The following is a 17745-nucleotide window of genomic DNA, read 5'->3' as shown; positions in this document are numbered from 1 at the left end:
CTGTAGGGGGCATGCAGGAGGCAGCCAATCAATGATTCTCATCATTAATGTTTCTATCTCTCCTTCTCCCTTTCTCTCTGAAATAAAAAAAAAATATTAAAAAAAGAAATGCATATTTGTAAAAAAAAAAAAAAAAAAAAGAAAGTGCGATTGACCTTGCTCCTTTCTGCTGTCAGGTACTATTCCACCACCCCTTTTCCACAATTTTATTTATATCTGAGGCTGTGATTGAAGGTTTACATGGTTCCTGGCAGTGTCAATAAAGATGGAGTTATACCATTACTCTGCTGCTCAAATAAAAAGTAGAATTGGTCCTGGCTGGTTTGGTTCTAATTAATGCCTTTGATGTTAACTTAATTCTTATAAATCATTAAATTTACCACTGGAATAATTCAATATTAGTAATTATGTAACCTAAATCTGAATAGTTTATGAAAATAGTTTTATATTCTCTTCTCATTTTATTAAACTGTTTTTCTTAGCTCATTAATGAAATTGAAGAAATGGGTGGAATGGCCAAAGCCGTAGCAGAGGGAATACCAAAACTTCGAATTGAAGAATGTGCTGCCCGAAGACAAGCTAGAATTGATTCTGGTAAGATAAAGTAGAAGTGTTCATATGTGAAATCCAGTATTTAAAATGAAATATTAATTTCTGTTTGAAGATAACATATGTAGTCAATAAAACAAAAGTAACAGGAAAATGGAAATGTGGATAAAATGTTTCTCATCTAAATCTATCCATCTATCTGTCTGTCTGTCTCTCTCTGTTTGTATTTTAGTATGTATGGGTGCAAATGGACAAGCATATGTACAAAGTATGCAAGTATGAATGGAGGCATGCCCATTGTGTCCATGTACATGTGTGTGAGTGGGTATCTTCAGCATTTGAAAGGTGACATGATTATTGGTCATTGGGCTCTACATTGGAGTTCCATTTATTTATTCAATCAATCAACACTTTTTTAGTCTTAAGTCTTTGAGACGCTGTGCTGTGTCTGAGCGTACAACTGTAAATAGGACAGACATAGTCTGTGCAGCCACAGAGTTAACATTTTAGTAAGAGAGAGAAAATTAACAAGTAAACAAGTAAATAAAAAAAAGCAATTCTAGATTGTGGTAAATTCTATGAAGGAATTAAGAAGGGATATAACCTGGTGTTGGGGTAGCAGGTTGTCTTTTGCTAGACTAATAATCTGGTAGTTTGAGGCAAAATATATTCTTTATCATGTTAAGGAAGTGTCTTTGTTATTCTAGTTTATCATTTATAGTTTTAAAAATATTTTTTGTTTTCATGCGATTGGCCATAAGAGAATTCAAGAAAACATTAGAAAACCTGTTGGGTGTTAATTCTCTACCTTATAAATCTTAGATGGTTGCTGCTATGACTGTTTTGATTTTGTAAAAGTGTTAGAAGATGGTTTGTCAGAAACTCTGGGAAAGCATATTATTTGGGAGAATAATAAAAATGGTCCTTTACAGAGTTTCTGATACTTGTTTTTTTCCCCCTCCCACCTTCATCCCATATTGGGTTTTGCTGATTTATATTAAAGTTTTTCATTAAATGTTAAGAAGACTGCTTAATAATATTAAACTTACAAGAGATTTCATGATGATCAGACTATTATTATTAGGCATTTATTTGTGAGTAGAATCTACATATTATTTTCCTCTGGGAAATAACAGGTTCTGAAGTAATTGTTGGAGTAAATAAGTACCAGCTGGAGAAAGAAGAACCTGTGGATGTTATGGCGATTGATAATACTTCAGTGCGTAACAAGCAGATTGAAAAACTTAAGAAGGTAATAATAGCTATCATGTTTTGAGTGCTTTCTTTGTTCTGGGCACTGGCTAAGCCCTTACATTATCCTGCTAATTCCTTACAACAACCTCATGAGGTGAATATTATTTCCCAATATTTTAAAAATAAGGAAAACTAAAGATAAGGGAGATTGAGAAACTTGGATAAATAATTGAACAGCCAAGACTCAAATCTAAGTATGTTGACAACAAAAACTCAGTGCTTTAAATCATGATATCTGCCTCTGAGATATTAAAAACCACACCATAATAATATTTCCTATCACTTACAGATAGATTATCATTTGCAGATTAGAATAAGGCATAGGTGATTATGTAATTCACAATAAAGTTCAGAATCATATTGGAACCCAGGGCTTCTCACTGTAATTTATTTCTATTAGACCATGGTTCCTGATACTATTATGAATCATTTACCTTCTGTTTTTGTATTTTTAAGTAAAATATATTTGGTAGTGCTTTAGTAAGCTGCACTTTATAATGAACTACATTTATTTTGATTGAAACGAAAGTACTGTCTTTTCTTCTTATTTCTCCTTCTCACTGAGATATGATCTAAAGTATATGAAATACTAAACTAGATAAAACATATTAATTTTCACTGTTGTAACCTATATATTTCTATTGTGTGAAGCTACGTTGGTCTCTTAATCTCTGACTGTTGTATTTATGTCGAAGGCAGGAAACTTGAAATTCCTTAATGGCTTTTCTCTGTTTACTTTCTCTGTGATTGTTTAAGACAAGGGTGGGGAACGACTGGCCCTCAGGCCATATAAGACCCCAGAAATCATTTGGTCTGGGCCTGCCAAGGCATTAGGGGTGAGTTAATTAAAGGTTTGACCAAACATAGCAGACTAAATTTTAAGTTGATAATTTTGTATGGCCTGTGGATGATGTTATAAATATCCAAATGGTCTTTGGCAGAAAAAGGGTTCCCCACCCCTGGTTTAAGATATAACTCTTCCCCCCCTCTCGGTTCAAATGATCTGTAACAATCTACTTTGTCCAGGTAGATTGACTGCATAATGATAGAGTTAATGATAGATGTTTAATGGTATTTCCTCCTATTTAATCAGGAGATAGTGACTCCTCTCTTACATTTTGTCATTTTAAAAGGCCCTTTTAGGGTGTAGCATTTTATTTCCAGTGGTCACAGAAGTCTCAATATATATTATATTTGGGAAACCCCTTTTCTCTTCTATTATACTTTAGGCTTTTATTAATTCTATACCCTCAAGCTTGAAGGGTTCCATTTATAATAAATGATGATAGACCTTATTTCGGGCAAGAGAGAGAAATTTAATAATGGAGTTGGTTTTTTCCTTGCCCTTAATATATATTTTCTGGCCCACCTCTGCTTATGGATACCATAGAATTTTAGTGACATAGTGAGCAGTATAGTATTTTAGACTCGTATTTTACAAGTGATGAAAACCTGTAAAATATTGGATTTTAAGTAACTTCGTTTAGACAGGTTGTTGACAGAGCACAGTAGATCTAGGAATAGTTTTTGACCATGCCTTTCATTGCCTTTGTTTATCTCAGTATTTCTCATGGTCTCTGTCTCTCTTTGTCTCCTTGGAATTTTTTAAGATATATTTTTTATTGTTGACATTATTGCAAATGTCCCCCATTTCCCCCTCTTTGCCTACCCTCCATCCAGAGCCCACTCTCCCCTCCCTCTGGCCCTCACCACACTGCTATCTGTGCCCGTGGGCTAATGGGCTATGCAAATATGTTCTTTGGCTATACTCTTCACCTTTCATCCTGTCCACCCCACCCACCTCCCCTCTGACAGCTGTCAGTCTGTTCTATGTATCCAGTGTCTCTGTTTCTCTTTTTTGTCAGTTTATTTTGTTCATTAGATTCCACATATAAGTGAGATTATATGGTGTTTGTCTTTCTCTGACTGGCTTATTACTCTTAAATACAAAAGGAAAAACAATATACATACATATTGATATATTGTTAATTAGTTAAGGAAACAAAATGTAACTAAAATATTATCTAAGTTGTAATCTGCTCATTTTTTTCTTCCTTGTCACTATTCATCTTTAGTGCCTTTGAAATTCCTCATATAAAAGAGCCACTTGTTTTCAGTGTCTTATAGAGCTTATCATCCAGTCAGGGGATACAGACAAATACTAAGTAAAAAAATACTAAGATTATCATGTGATAATACTACAAAGACACTAGAGTAGGCCAAATGCAATGGGGTGGCTGGGAAAGCAGTTTTAAAGATATTGAAGATATGAAGACTTATGAACTAGGACATAAATAATAAGAAATAGAAGATAAGGGGAAAAGCCTAGAAGCATGTACTACTTGGGATGGTCAGCACTGTTATTACTTCCCTGCTTGTTTCTAACTTATCAGGGCTATACAGAATTTAGCATTATTTAGGAGGTTCTTAAATGTTTATTGAATGAGTAAATGAGTAAATTAAAGGAATATCAGACTTAGGATACATATTATTCTCTTTTTTTACCCCTTTTATTCTTGAGGTTAGGACTATGGAACAGTTTCTGTGTGATGTATAACAGGGTCTAATCTCCCAATCTCTGCTTTATTCTCTATTCACTTAACTCCTCCCTTTCCTTGACCTTTCCCATAAGATCAAATCTAGCAGGGATCCTGCTTTGGCGGACCGGTGTCTTGATGCGCTGACTGCGTGTGCTGCCAGTGGAGATGGGAATATTCTGGGTCTTGCAGTGGATGCCGCTCGCGCAAGGTGAGGATATTACCTTTGGAGATTTCCAAACAGTAAAAATTGGCCAGTTAGCTTTTCAGAGTGTACTAAAATAAAAGGTTGATTCCATAAACCATGTGAGCCTAAAAGAAAATATTGGAGAACAAAATAAAGTTAATTCTTGTTTTTCTTAAACATCTGTGCATTTAAAACATTCATATATTTTGAATGCAGAATATTAATACTTGTGTATTTCCCTGGGACTCAGGGCATTTGACATTGTAATGAATCCATTTGCAAGTTGAAGTTTGATGTACTTTCACATATAGGGAGACGTTAATACATTGGACAATAAGAAGACTTGCCTTCTGTCCAGAGGTAGACTATATGTCTGACTTCCAGGGCTATTCACTATGTAGATATCTTTGAAAAGATAGTCCAGAATAAGGGCAATCAGTGCCTTGCCTCCTAGGACATGGAAAAAAGCGAGTGACTCACAGAGACTTTTCTCCCAATGTGTGATAATGTCACTAAATAAATTATATTTGCTTTTATTATTTACTAGAGGCCTGATGCACAAAATTCACGCAAGGGGCTCGGCCCTCGCAGCTACCGCAGCTTGCCTTGGCCCTCGCAGCCCCAGCTTTGTCTGGAAGGACGTCCGGAAGGTTGTTTGGCTGTCCAGTCTAATGAGCATATTACGCTTTTATTATTATAGATTGCTGAAGATAATGAGCTTTTTAAAAACATGTTGTTTTAAGTGCTTAAGGGGTAGAGTAAATAGTGTGTGGGTTGTTTTTTATTTTATTTATTTCAGTTTTAATTTCTTAAAATCCCTCCAATGGACTTCTAGTACTTTTAAATTAAAACCTAATCTTACCAAGGCCTGCAAGGCCTCACTGAATATGACTCTTGCCTGCCTCTCTGACTTTATCCTGCTTCCTTCACTACACTGTGTCCTCAATGTCCCCCTTTCTATTTTTAGAATACAAAAAAAGTTTTTCTACTTCTCAGAGCCTTTGTATGTAGTGTTTTCTTTTTTAAATACTCTTCCCCTTATCTTCTGTTTTTATTATTTATATCCTAGTTCAAAAGTCTTCATATCTTCAATATCTTTAAAATTGCTTTCTCGGTCACCCCATTCCATTTGGCCTACTTTAGTGTCCTTGTAGTACTTATTACCACATTATTATCTTGGTAATTGTTTACTGTGTATTGTCTGTATCCCCTGACTGGATGATAAGCTCTGTAAGAACAGGTACGTGGTGGTTGTTTTTTTTTTTTTGGTCTTACATATCAATGAATTTCTAGCACTTACCAGTGCTTGGCCCAAATTAGGTACTTAGTGCATGTTGAATGAATTAATAAACAAATGGATGGGATAAGCTAAAAGATTGTCTTCTTATAAAAATATATTGCTCTCTGCACATTTATGTTGTAGTAAATTATTCAGTAAACTTTAGAGGTTTATCTATATATAGTTTTTAGGTCAGTCATTTTTTTGGTTGAAAATGTTGAAAAGAGTTTACTATATATAAAGGCATCTAAAATCACTTTTTCTTTTCTTTTTTAAAATTTATCTTTATTGTTGAAAGTATTACAGATGTTCTCCCCTATACGGTTATTTTCCTCATTGATCCCCTCCACCTGGCACCCGCCCCTCCCAGGCCTTCACCACACTATTGTCTGTGTCTATGGACCCAGGGGCTATGCATATTCTAGTCTATATAATAAAAGGTTAATATGCAAATAGACTGAACAGCAGAACAGACAAACAACAAATCAAAGCGTAATATGCTAATGAAATGCTAAGGCTGCTCAGCCACTCGCTATAATGTGCACTGACCACCAGGGGGCAGACAGTCAACTGGCCGACCAATTGCTATGATGTGCACTGACCACCAGGGGACAGATGCTCCGACCGGTAGGTTAGCTTGCTGCTGGGGTCCAGCCGATCAAGGACTGAGTGCAATGGTCTGGACATGCCCGGGAGCCCTCCTGCAGTCCCTTCCTGGCCCGATTGTGCACTGGTGGGGTGTACTCAGCCTGGCCTGCGCCCTCTTGCAATCCGGGGCCCCTCGGGGGATGTCGGAGAGCCGGTTTCAGCCCGATTCCTCAGGCCACTCCCCTTGGGAGGGCGCCAGACACAGAGCTCATGGCTGGAGAGTGCTGCTGTGGCAGTGCGAGCCTCTCCCAATCTGGACTGATTGGGCACAAGCCCGTGGCAGGCACAGTGGGGCCAGGATGAGTGGGAGCAGCAGGAAGGAGCTGCAGGCGGTGTTGGACTGTGAGTTTCGGCCTATCCCTGCAGGCCACCCAGAGGGACCCCACCCGTGCACGAATTTGCGCCAGGCCTCTACTCCTATATAATAAAAGGGTAATATGCAAATTGACTGCACAGTGGAACTACTGGTCACTATGATGCGCACTGACCACCAGGGGGCAGACGCTCAATGCAGAAGCTGCCCCCTGGTGGTCAGAGTGCTCCCACAGCGGGAGCACCCCTCAGCCAGAAGCCCTGAGCCAGGCTCACGGCTGGCAAGTGCAGCAGTGGTGGCGGGAGCCTCTCCTCGCTCTGCGGCAGCGCTAAGGATGTCTGACCACCAGCTTAGGCCCCATCCCCCTGGAGAGAGGCCTAAGCCATCAGTCAGCCATCCACTAAGGCAGCAGTTCTCAACCTGTGGGTCGTGACCCCTTTGGTGATTGAACGACCCTTTCACAGGGGTCGCCTAAGACCATCCTGCATATCAGATATTTACATTATGATTCATAACAGTAGCAACATTACAGTTATGAAGTAGCAATGAAAATAATTTTATGGTTGGGTCACAACATTAGGAACTGTATTTAAAGGGCCAGAAGGTTGAGAACCACTGCCCTAAGGGCTCCCTGGACTGCGAAAGGGGCAGGCCAGGCTGAGGGGACCCCCGCCCCCCCACCGCCCCTCGAGTGCATGAATTTTGTGCACCAGGCCTCTAGTATGCATATAAATTCCCTGGTTAATCTCTCCTCATCCATCCCCCACCCCAGCCTTCCCTCTGAGATTCATCAGTCTATTACATGCTTCTATGTCTCTCAAATCACTTTTCATACATATTCTGAGGAAGATACTTTTATGATGCAATAAAAAAATTCTTATTTACATTTTTGACAGCATATTTTTTACTCAGGTAATAAAATATGTCTACTATTGATATTAAGATAACTAAATATTTTTAAAATATATGTTTTATTGATTTTTAGAGAGAGGAAGGGAAAGGGATAGAGAGATAGAAACATTGATGAAAGAGAAACATCAATCTGCTGCCTCCTGCAGGCCCCCCTAGTGGGGCACGAGCCTGTAACCTGGGCATGTGCCTTGACCTGACTGGGAATCGAATCATGACCTCCTGGTTGATGGGCCAATGCTCAACAACTGAACCACATTGGCCAGTCAGTAACTAAATATTTTAATCTCAAAAAATGATGTTAACAGAACTTCCCTGTAATATTTTAGATGTACAGTTGGAGAAATCACAGATGCCATGAAAAAGGTATTTGGTGAACACAAAGCTAATGATCGGATGGTGAGTGGAGCCTATCGTCAAGAATTTGGAGAAAGTAAAGAAATAACATATGCTATCACGAGGTAATGTGTGAGATTTCTTATAGCAGCATATCATCTTTTCAGTTAACACAGTCCCCATGAATCTACTGCAGGCTTAATTTTTTCACATACCCCTTGGAAAATATGTAAATTGGCTTTCCTGTTAGTCTGTAGTTTTACTAAAACAATATTCTGAACTTTCACCATAGTCCCCGTTAATAGTTTCTCATTTTAAACAGATGTTTATTTAACTAATGTGATATTGCTTCATATCCTCCAGGTACTTCAATTTCATTCTCCTTACTAAAGTACTAAAATGCTTTCATATTTTCTCAAGTCTATTTACATTAATTGCTCAAAATAATTATAAAATCTTAATTTTCCTATTTGAAAGTACATATTTGGTTGCCATCTCTATGCATTTAATTAAAATCAGTCTTCACTGAACTGACAGTAATAACTGTCAAACATAATTTGGAAATATAAATTAATACAAAAGGATCATGCTTCTCAAGTATACAAAGTAGCTTCCTGATGATTGGTTTTCTCAAACTTTGTAATAAAAGTTCCCACTAAAATTTTTATGTGACTACCTATATACGAGATAAATACCAAAACAGCTAAGGTGAAAGTAATCAAAATGGAATCTTTTTTTCTTTTGTCAGAAATAAATGTAGTGCTTTTTGATATGGGGTATACATTTATTGATTTAATTAAGCAAGTATTTTGATTACATGTCATTGTAAGACATGCTGTAGTCAGCTTGGGGGAGCTCACACTTATGAAGGGAGGTATATAGATAGTTCACTACAGCTACTGAGTGGCATATGTATGTAAATAACTCTGAAAGGCACTTTTTAGTTTACATTTAGATATCTCTAACATTTAATATTCAATACTCTGGAGGTGCTTAAGAAGGTGAAAAGTAGCCATTTTCTCATCTTGGTTCACTGTGAAGCTCTCAGGGATATAGGCTTACAGGCTGTTCCATCTTTCAAACTTTCCTCTAAGGGGGAGATGGTAAACATTCAGGCTTTAATGGAGTTCAATGTAAAACAGAGATGTTAAAATATTTGAATAAATAGATTTTTAAATAAACTTGAAAGATATGCTGCAAATAAATTGTAGGTTTTATATCCTACCTTTGGACAACTAATATATAATTATTGTATTTTGAAATGTTGCTTAGGGTTCATAAATTCATGGAACGTGAAGGTCGCAGACCTCGTCTTCTTGTGGCAAAAATGGGACAAGATGGACATGACAGAGGAGCAAAAGTTATAGCTACAGGATTTGCTGATCTGGGTTTTGATGTGGACATTGGTCCTCTTTTTCAGGTACTGAAAATTGTTGGGGAGAATTTCAAAAAGTATATCATAAATCACATGTAGAAAAAAGTCATAAAAACGTAATAGACCATGATGGTATTTTAAAGTTTTAAAAGAAGAACTTGAATTCAACAAATTTTCTAATTTATTTTTGAATGCATATAATCTAATTAGGACAGAAGTAGGAATGAAATATAACTCATGCTAATGTACTTGTTAATCAGACTTCGTAAAAATCATTGTCAGTTCTGAACTGTAACCTTTATTAGGCTTCTGAAGCTGCGAAGATTACTTTCAAGTATCTTATTGTGCTACTTATTAAGATGTGACTAATATTTTGTGGGAAGAATAGCCCACATTGGATTGGTGGAAAGTGTTTTTAAAAGGAAATCAAGCATCAGAGTAAGCTCAATTTAAAATTAGATTTTCTCTTTTTTACTCTCCAGTAGTATTTTATTTGATCACAGAATATTAGAACTAGCAGAAAAATAATTTGTTGCAAGTAAATGAAGCTGAAATTTTCTATAGAATGATGAGTCATTAATCATTCACTCCCTCCCCTCCCCCAATCTTTGGTTGAGGAGTAAATTGTAATAATTTTTATATGAAAAGTTTTATCCATTACATATTTACTGATCATCTACCAGGTGTTAGCTTCTGAGTTCTGTAAGATACATTTTTTTTTTTTGTCTTCAGGGATGTTACAAGCTTCTAACAGAGATTTACTTACTACCAATCACAGTACAGTAATATCCATGTGATAAACTAGGGATGAGGAACTTGTCAAAGAATCCTAGGAAGTTGCATTTGAGCTGTGCCTTTCAGAAGCCTGAGAACAAAGCAGGGAAGAGCATGCTAAGAAGAAGGGTTGGCTTGAGCAGAGGTGCAGAGCTACGGAGCGTGATGCCTCCAGGAGGTTGAGGAAAATTAGAATACAATGCTTGGGATGGTGTGCAGATTATGGTGAATGGCCTTGTATGCCATTCTAAGGAGTTTGAACTTTATCCCAACTGTGTTTGGGTAGAGTGACACAATCAAATTTATACTTTAGGAAGGTCACTTTGTACTAAAGTCCCTTACTGAAATGGATTGAGAGGAGCTGTGACTAAATAGGTGCAAGGAGTCCAGCTAAAATGTTTGGTAATCTGAGTGAGAAACAACAAAGGCCTTAAACAAGACAGGATCGGAGTCTTCGCAGAAACAAAGAGTCAGCTAGGATTTTGAAGAAAATTTAATAAAGGGGCTATTTACAGATAGGTTGGCAGGCTTAAGAGAACCAGCTGTGGGATATTCAAATGAAGATGACCACATAAGTTGGATATACATGTCTGAAATATAGCAGAGAAGCCTCAATTATTGACAAGACTTTGTGACTCATCACTATATAAATATTACTTAAAACCATGACATGGATGTAATTTTCCATAAAGAGTTTATATAGCAAGACAAGAAAACTTGAACATTAAAAGGAAATAGAAGAGAAGGAAACAGCAAAGGAATGAAAGGAAATGGGATAAGTAGGGGGATAAAAACTAAGAGAAGAGTTTCAAGGAGAGGGAAGTACTGTTATTACAAATGCAGATACGTCAACTAAACTAAGATAGAGACTAAAAGAGTACTCATTGCATTTTTACCAATGAAGAAGTAAACCTTCCTTTAGAGGTTTAGCCTTTGTAGAATCTCCCATAAGAGTTTTCCCTTTTTGAATTTTTGAATATTTTGAAAGAGAGTCTAGGAGAAATTGTTACTGTAAAGAGCGTAAAGAGCCCAAATTTCTGCCTTGAACTGTGTTAGTAGGTGAATTTATAAATGTGTTTAGAGTCTTATGCATTTAAGGTAGGTTTTATTAAGGATCTCAAATATATTTAATTTTATTATTATTTTTTGAGAATTTTTATAAGTGTTTATTTGAACCAAACTGATAACATATACTGGGAAGCAAGAGTTCAAATGCTCCTCAAATATATTTTATAAATAAACATATATATTTAGATTGTTTTCATTCTTTAAGTTGAATACTTTTCTATTTTTAAAATTATCTTCTACCATTTTACTTTAGTTTTTTGTTTTAAAGTGATCAAATGTAATGCATTTCTAATATTTAGTAATTAGCTTTTGGGAAGTATTTCTTTCATAAAGTAAAAGTAATTAAAAAAAATTCTCTTCAGCCTTTGGCACCTAAAAGAATTTTCTGAAGAACTGTAAGTTTATTCCCTCTTAAATACCATCTATAAAAATATAATTGGCCTTTTAGTACCATCAACTTTGTTAACAGAATACTATGTCATTTAAATAAAAACTTATCTGTGGCTGAAGGTACAACCCTGTAGTTCTTTGATGACTGATTTAATCAAAATTAGATGTGAGGTTTCAAAATTTTCAGGCTTTGATAATGCAAAATATAGTTTATATAAACATAAAGTATGGAACTGAACTGTTTAGATGGAATTTTATCATAAATTTTGGTAGCATGGATGAAATGGATGACAAATCATGCTTAAATTAATTAAATTTCTCACCTTTAAGAAATCAATGGCAAAAGTATGCATACTATTTAAAGGTTTTAATTTTATGTATTAATATATTTAATTTTATGTGTTAATATATTTCATATTTAAAATTTGATCTATATGCTGCATGACTTACCTAGAGATCTTCTTGAATGTGGCTCCATTACTGAGAGTATAGACTCTCTTCTTTCCACACTAAAATTATGAGCCTTAAAATCTTGTCAAACTTAGAAAATTCATAGATTTTGATAATTTTTTTGTACTTATAATTGTGCAGTAGTTTCTGAGGTGGCCTTATCCTTCTCAAATTTCTCAATTTACATTATATTCTCAATGAGAAACTCTTAGGCATTTTTATATGAATAACTTAAATACATGAAAATTATCAAAGCAATGTCACAGACTCATTACAGAAAGTGGATATGATCTTGGGTAACTCAGTTAATAATGTAATATGGGAAATATCCTTTATAAATTTTATATTCCAAACTGGTTAAAACTAGAGTTCTTACAACGTTATTTTGGTCCACATATTGTTGTTAATTCAGTGTCTCTGTGGGAGAACCATGTCCTGGAGTTTTCTTCGCCTGCTATCTTGCTAACATCACTCTTTCCCATTCTGTTTTAAAATCTAAGATTCACTTTTAACATTGCATTTTATATTTGGTCTTTTACTTCTTCACATATACTATAACAGGTTGCCTTGTACTGCACTACTTAATAAATGTTGATCAAGAAGACAATAGATACATTCTTAAAAAATGATAATGAAGAGGAAATATGTTTTGGTATAGCTTAAATCTGATAAATTCTAGTGCTAGAAGCAAATCCAGCACTGGTGTTACTGCATCCATTGGATGAGTTGGTATTTATGATTTGAGAATGATGAAATAGGAAGTTATATTCACTTCAAGATTTTTAATGAGTAAAATCTTAGAATGTTAAGTAGATAACACTTTTTGGAATAAATGAGATTTGTCCCTTTACTTTCTAATTTAGACTCCCCTTGAGGTGGCCCAGCAGGCTGTGGACGCAGATGTGCACGCTGTGGGTGTGAGCACACTTGCTGCTGGTCACAAAACCCTCGTTCCTGAGCTCATCAAACAGCTCAACTCCCTTGGACGGCCAGATATTCTTGTCATGTGTGGAGGGGTGATACCGCCACAGGTATTTTTCATCGCCTATATTTTTCTAGTGCTATGATGGGAATCCTGAATAAATAATATGTAGCGCTTTAATTTACTGTACACCTTTCCTGAAGATCAATGTGTGGTAGATTTTGAGCCAAATTATTTTCTGGTGATTTTACTAAGTTCTACAAAGTCCAAAAGTGGGCAATGTTGTTTTCTCTTTAAGTTTATATTTAATTCATATGAATAATTTAACAATTTACAGAGCTTCTTTGAGAGAATTATCCCCTTGCAAACTAGTAACCGAAATAGAGATCTACTTTCTTTATATTCAATAAACAGTGATGAGAAGGAACAGGATAAGGTAATAAAAATCTCACAGCTGGAATAGAGAATGGTAAACACACTGTGCATATAGCAACCAGAGATGCAGTGAGCACTCCTCCCCTGGTAGTAAAGTGAGTCCTTAGCCAGTCGGCCGCGTTTGCTTATGTTGTTTTAAAGTAGCTACCTTGTCCATTTCCCCCATGCTCCCATCCCTAAATGCTGCCCTAACTCAGAGCTGTATCAGTTACATAGTCCAATAAAACCCCTTTTTTATTAAAGCTAATTTGATTGGGTATAGTTTTCCTTGAGCCAAAAATATCATATTTCAGATGTAAATGGAATCAGCCTGTCCTGAAAATTATTGGCCAAATGGGGTAGAGGTGGATTCTTGAACAAAAATGTAGGTCATCTTAGGAAAGGAGAAATGGACACTAGGTAACAATCAGTGATGTCAATTAATCTATTAATGGAGTGGGGGACTCCTTCCACATATTACCTTTACCTACCAGTTAAAATAATTAGTAAGGATATAAATTGGGCCCTAACTGTTTTGTCTGAGTGGATAGAGTGTCGGCCCATGGACTGAAGGGTCCCAGGTTCGATTCCGGACAAGGGCATGTATCTGGGTTGCAGGCTTGATCCCTGGCTCTGGTTGAGGCACATGTGGGAGGTAACCAATTGATGTGTCTCTCTCACATTGATGTTTCTCTCTCTTTGTCTCTCCCCCTCCTTTCCACTCTTTAAAAATCAATGGAAAACTACCTTCAGGTGAGGATTAACAACAACAAAAACATAAATTGGGTCTATTTCCAATCCAATTTTTAATTATATCAAGTTCTCTTTTTCTTTTTTTACTGAGAATGGAAAAAAATCAAGATAGAAGAACTGTATATGAGATTGCTCTAAGGCAGTGATGGCGAACCTTTTGAGCTTGGCGTGTCAGCATTTTGAAAAACCCTAACTTAACTCTGGTGCTGTGTCACATATAGAAATTTTTTGATATTTGCAACCATAGTAAAACAAAGATTTATATTTTTGATATTTATTTTATATATTTAAATGCCATTTAACAAAGAAAAATCAACCCAAAAAATGAGTTCGCGTGTCACCCCTGACACGCTTGTCATAGGTTCGCCATCACTGCTCTAAGGAAATGATTTGTAGATGCTACAAAGCCCCCACCACTATAGCAGGAATCTATCATTGAAATGGGAGCTTGTGTCCCAGGCTATAATTTTTTTTTCTCCATTACAACTCAGAATATAAAATAGTGGCTTTAGAGACTACTTATGAAATGAGAGAATACATATGTATGAGGTTATGAGATTGGTAATAACATGGTACTAGCAAACAAACTATATATATGTATTTTATTCTGACTACCAACACAATACTTAAAGGTAATATAGTCAACACAAAATTGCTTTTGTTAACATACTTGCCTATTTTTTCATAGCTATAGCTTACTATTTGGGAATATAAAGGGCTTTTATTCTTTATTGCTATCTATCACTGGAATACTTCTATCTATAATGCAGTTTTAGAGACTCTAATATCTAAGCTCTTGGGCATGATATTAAAATTTAAGAACTAAAATAATTAGGCAGCATAAAATAATGGAATTGAAATACAAGCTGAAAAAAACCCCAAAACCCACAGGCTTGTTATATGAGTAAGCAGACATTTTCAAGGAATATATTTCACAAGTTGTATTAACTCTGGATATTTGAATCACTTGGAATATCTGTAGGTGTTTCCTGTACTTTTTTCCTCTGAGTTTAAAGACTAAGTATCATTTTCTGTAATGACACACTTGAGTGTTAATATGGGTATCTGTTATAATTACAGCAGTCAGTACCCATGCATTTTTCTTATTATTTGTTTGTAGTAAATATATAAAGTGTTGTATTACCTGATTGAAAGATGCATAGATTTTAAATTAGATAGCACTAATATATGGTGGTTAATTAAACAGATTTAGCAACTGCCATTGTGGAGCTTATAGTTTCTGGGGCCTGATTAAATAAATGTGGTTTGCCCTCACCAGTATGTGTAACTACCTTCAGGATCTTCTAACCCCTTTAACAACAGTGGCTTCGAAGTACTCTAGGCAAAATTAGCAGCCTCATGCTGCCCACTTCCATCATGAAGCAGACAATGTGATATGCCTGGCCCAGCTCAGTGGAAGACACTTCATAATAACTTTTTATTTAGAAATAATTTCAAACTAATAGATAGGGTACAAAATGAAAATAGTACAAAGCACACTGGCGTGCCCTTTACTCAAATTCACTTGTTTCTAACATTTTATCCTCTCAGTAAAATACATTTGCAAGGCTTACGTTAGGCTTAGATAAGTCAAGGACCCTTTCTCCAGTGGCAACATTTCACAGTCCTCTCCTAGTTGAGTCCTCCATTCCAAATCCATAACTTGGATGTCAGAACAAATGGTACATAGCATTGTTAGAAAAGATAGACGATACCTAGCAATCTAACCATCCCCAATTTGGAGATAATTGTTATTACATGTTTTCTTTTTTTTTTTTTGGAACTTTTAAATCTATAGCATCTGCCCAAGAGCGATAGCATATTTTCAGCACCTTTATGTGCCACGAACTGAGGATATAAAGATGCTTAGATGTGATCTTGTCCTTAGAAGTCATAGACTAGGAGTAAACTTCAATGAGATGGGTTAAGTGCTATTGCAGGATTATAGTATTACAAGAATATTATAAGGAAGTAATAGAGACAGAAAAGAAATAGTTGGGGGATAATTAGCATGACCATATAATTTATCATCCAAATATGATCGATCACTTGATAATGAAAATGGGTGCTGCAATAACCAAAGAGTGATTTAAAAATGGCTCGAGTATCTGAATAGACATGCTTCCAAAGAAAACATATAGATGGCCAACAGGTGAAAGGTGCTCAACATCACTAATCATCAATGAAATGCAAATCAAAACCACAATGAGGTATTACCTCACACCTGTTGGAATAGCTGTTATCAAAAAGACAAAAATAACAAGTGTTGGCATGGATGTAGAGAAAAGGGAACTGTTGTACCCTGTTGGTGGGAATGTAAATTGGTGCAGGCACTATAGAAAATACTATGGAGGTTTTTCAAAAAATTAAAAATAGAACTACCATATGTGCTAGTAATTCTACTTCTGGGCATTTATCTGAAGAAAAGGAAAACATGAACCTCCATGAAAATGTGGTCTGTATACACAATGGAATATTATTAAGCCATGCAAAGAATGAAACCTTGCTATTTGTGACAATACTAGAGGGTGTTATGCTCAGTGAAATAAGTCAGACAGAGAAAAACCATACCATATGATCTCACTTACATGTGGAAGAACAGATTGATGATTGCCAGAGACAGAGAGTGGGTGAAAATGGGTGAAGGGAGTCACAAAGTACAAATGTCCATGGAGATGTAATGTATGGCATAGTGACAATAGTTAATACTGCATTGCATATTTGAAGGTTACTAAATAAATCTTTTAAAAAAAATTCTTACCTGAGGATATGTTTTTCATTGATTCTAGAGAGACAGAAAATAAGAGGGGGAGAGGGAATGGGAGAGAGAAAGAGAAAGAAAGAAACATCAGTTGGTTGCTTCCCATACGTATGCAACCTAACTGCTATAGAAAATACTATGGAGGTTTTTCAAAAAATTAAAAATAGAACTACCATATGTGCTAGTAATTCTACTTCTGGGCATTTATCTGAAGAAAAGGAAAACATGAACCTCCATGAAAATGTGGTCTGTATACACAATGGAATATTATTAAGCCATGCAAAGAATGAAACCTTGCTATTTGTGACAATACTAGAGGGTGTTATGCTCAGTGAAATAAGTCAGACAGAGAAAAACCATACCATATGATCTCACTTACATGTGGAAGAACAGATTGATGATTGCCAGAGACAGAGAGTGGGTGAAAATGGGTGAAGGGAGTCACAAAGTACAAACGTCCATGGAGATGTAATGTATGGCATAGTGACAATAGTTAATACTGCATTGCACATTTGAAGGTTACTAAATAAATCTTTTTTAAAAAATTCTTACCTGAGAATATGTTTTTCATTGATTCTAGAGAGACAGAAAAGAAGAGGGGGAGAGGGAATGGGAGAGAGAAAGAGAAAGAAAGAAACATCAGTTGGTTGCTTCCCATACGTATGCAACCTAACTGGGGATCCAACTCAGAACCTCAGTATTTGCCCTGACTGGGAATCCAACCCGAGACCCTTCGATGCACAGGATGATGCTGTAATTAACTAAGCCATACCAGCCATGGCAAAAGAATAAATCTTAAAAGTTCTCAACACACACACACACACAC

The 17745-nt window shown here is 36.0% G+C and overlaps 1 protein-coding gene across 3 annotated transcripts in view; it reads left to right on the top strand.

Moving 5' to 3' along the window:
- The window catches only part of MUT (methylmalonyl CoA mutase), a 60149-nt gene that overhangs the window by 21465 nt on the left and 20939 nt on the right, over positions 1 to 17745 (top strand). For all 3 annotated transcript variants that reach the window (XM_005860918.2, XM_005860917.2, XM_005860919.2), the window contains exons 7-12: positions 483 to 594; positions 1686 to 1801; positions 4436 to 4551; positions 8006 to 8137; positions 9285 to 9432; positions 12933 to 13100. In XM_005860918.2, coding sequence (XP_005860980.1) covers positions 483 to 594; positions 1686 to 1801; positions 4436 to 4551; positions 8006 to 8137; positions 9285 to 9432; positions 12933 to 13100 — 792 coding nt within the window. The remainder of the gene's footprint in view (positions 1 to 482; positions 595 to 1685; positions 1802 to 4435; positions 4552 to 8005; positions 8138 to 9284; positions 9433 to 12932; positions 13101 to 17745) is intronic.

Source organism: Myotis brandtii, unplaced genomic scaffold (genome assembly GCF_000412655.1).
Source record: "Myotis brandtii unplaced genomic scaffold, ASM41265v1 scaffold143, whole genome shotgun sequence".
Taxonomy (NCBI): domain Eukaryota; kingdom Metazoa; phylum Chordata; class Mammalia; order Chiroptera; family Vespertilionidae; genus Myotis; species Myotis brandtii.
The sequence above is the reverse complement of the archived record's forward strand: the minus strand, read 5'-3'. Positions and strand labels throughout refer to the sequence as shown.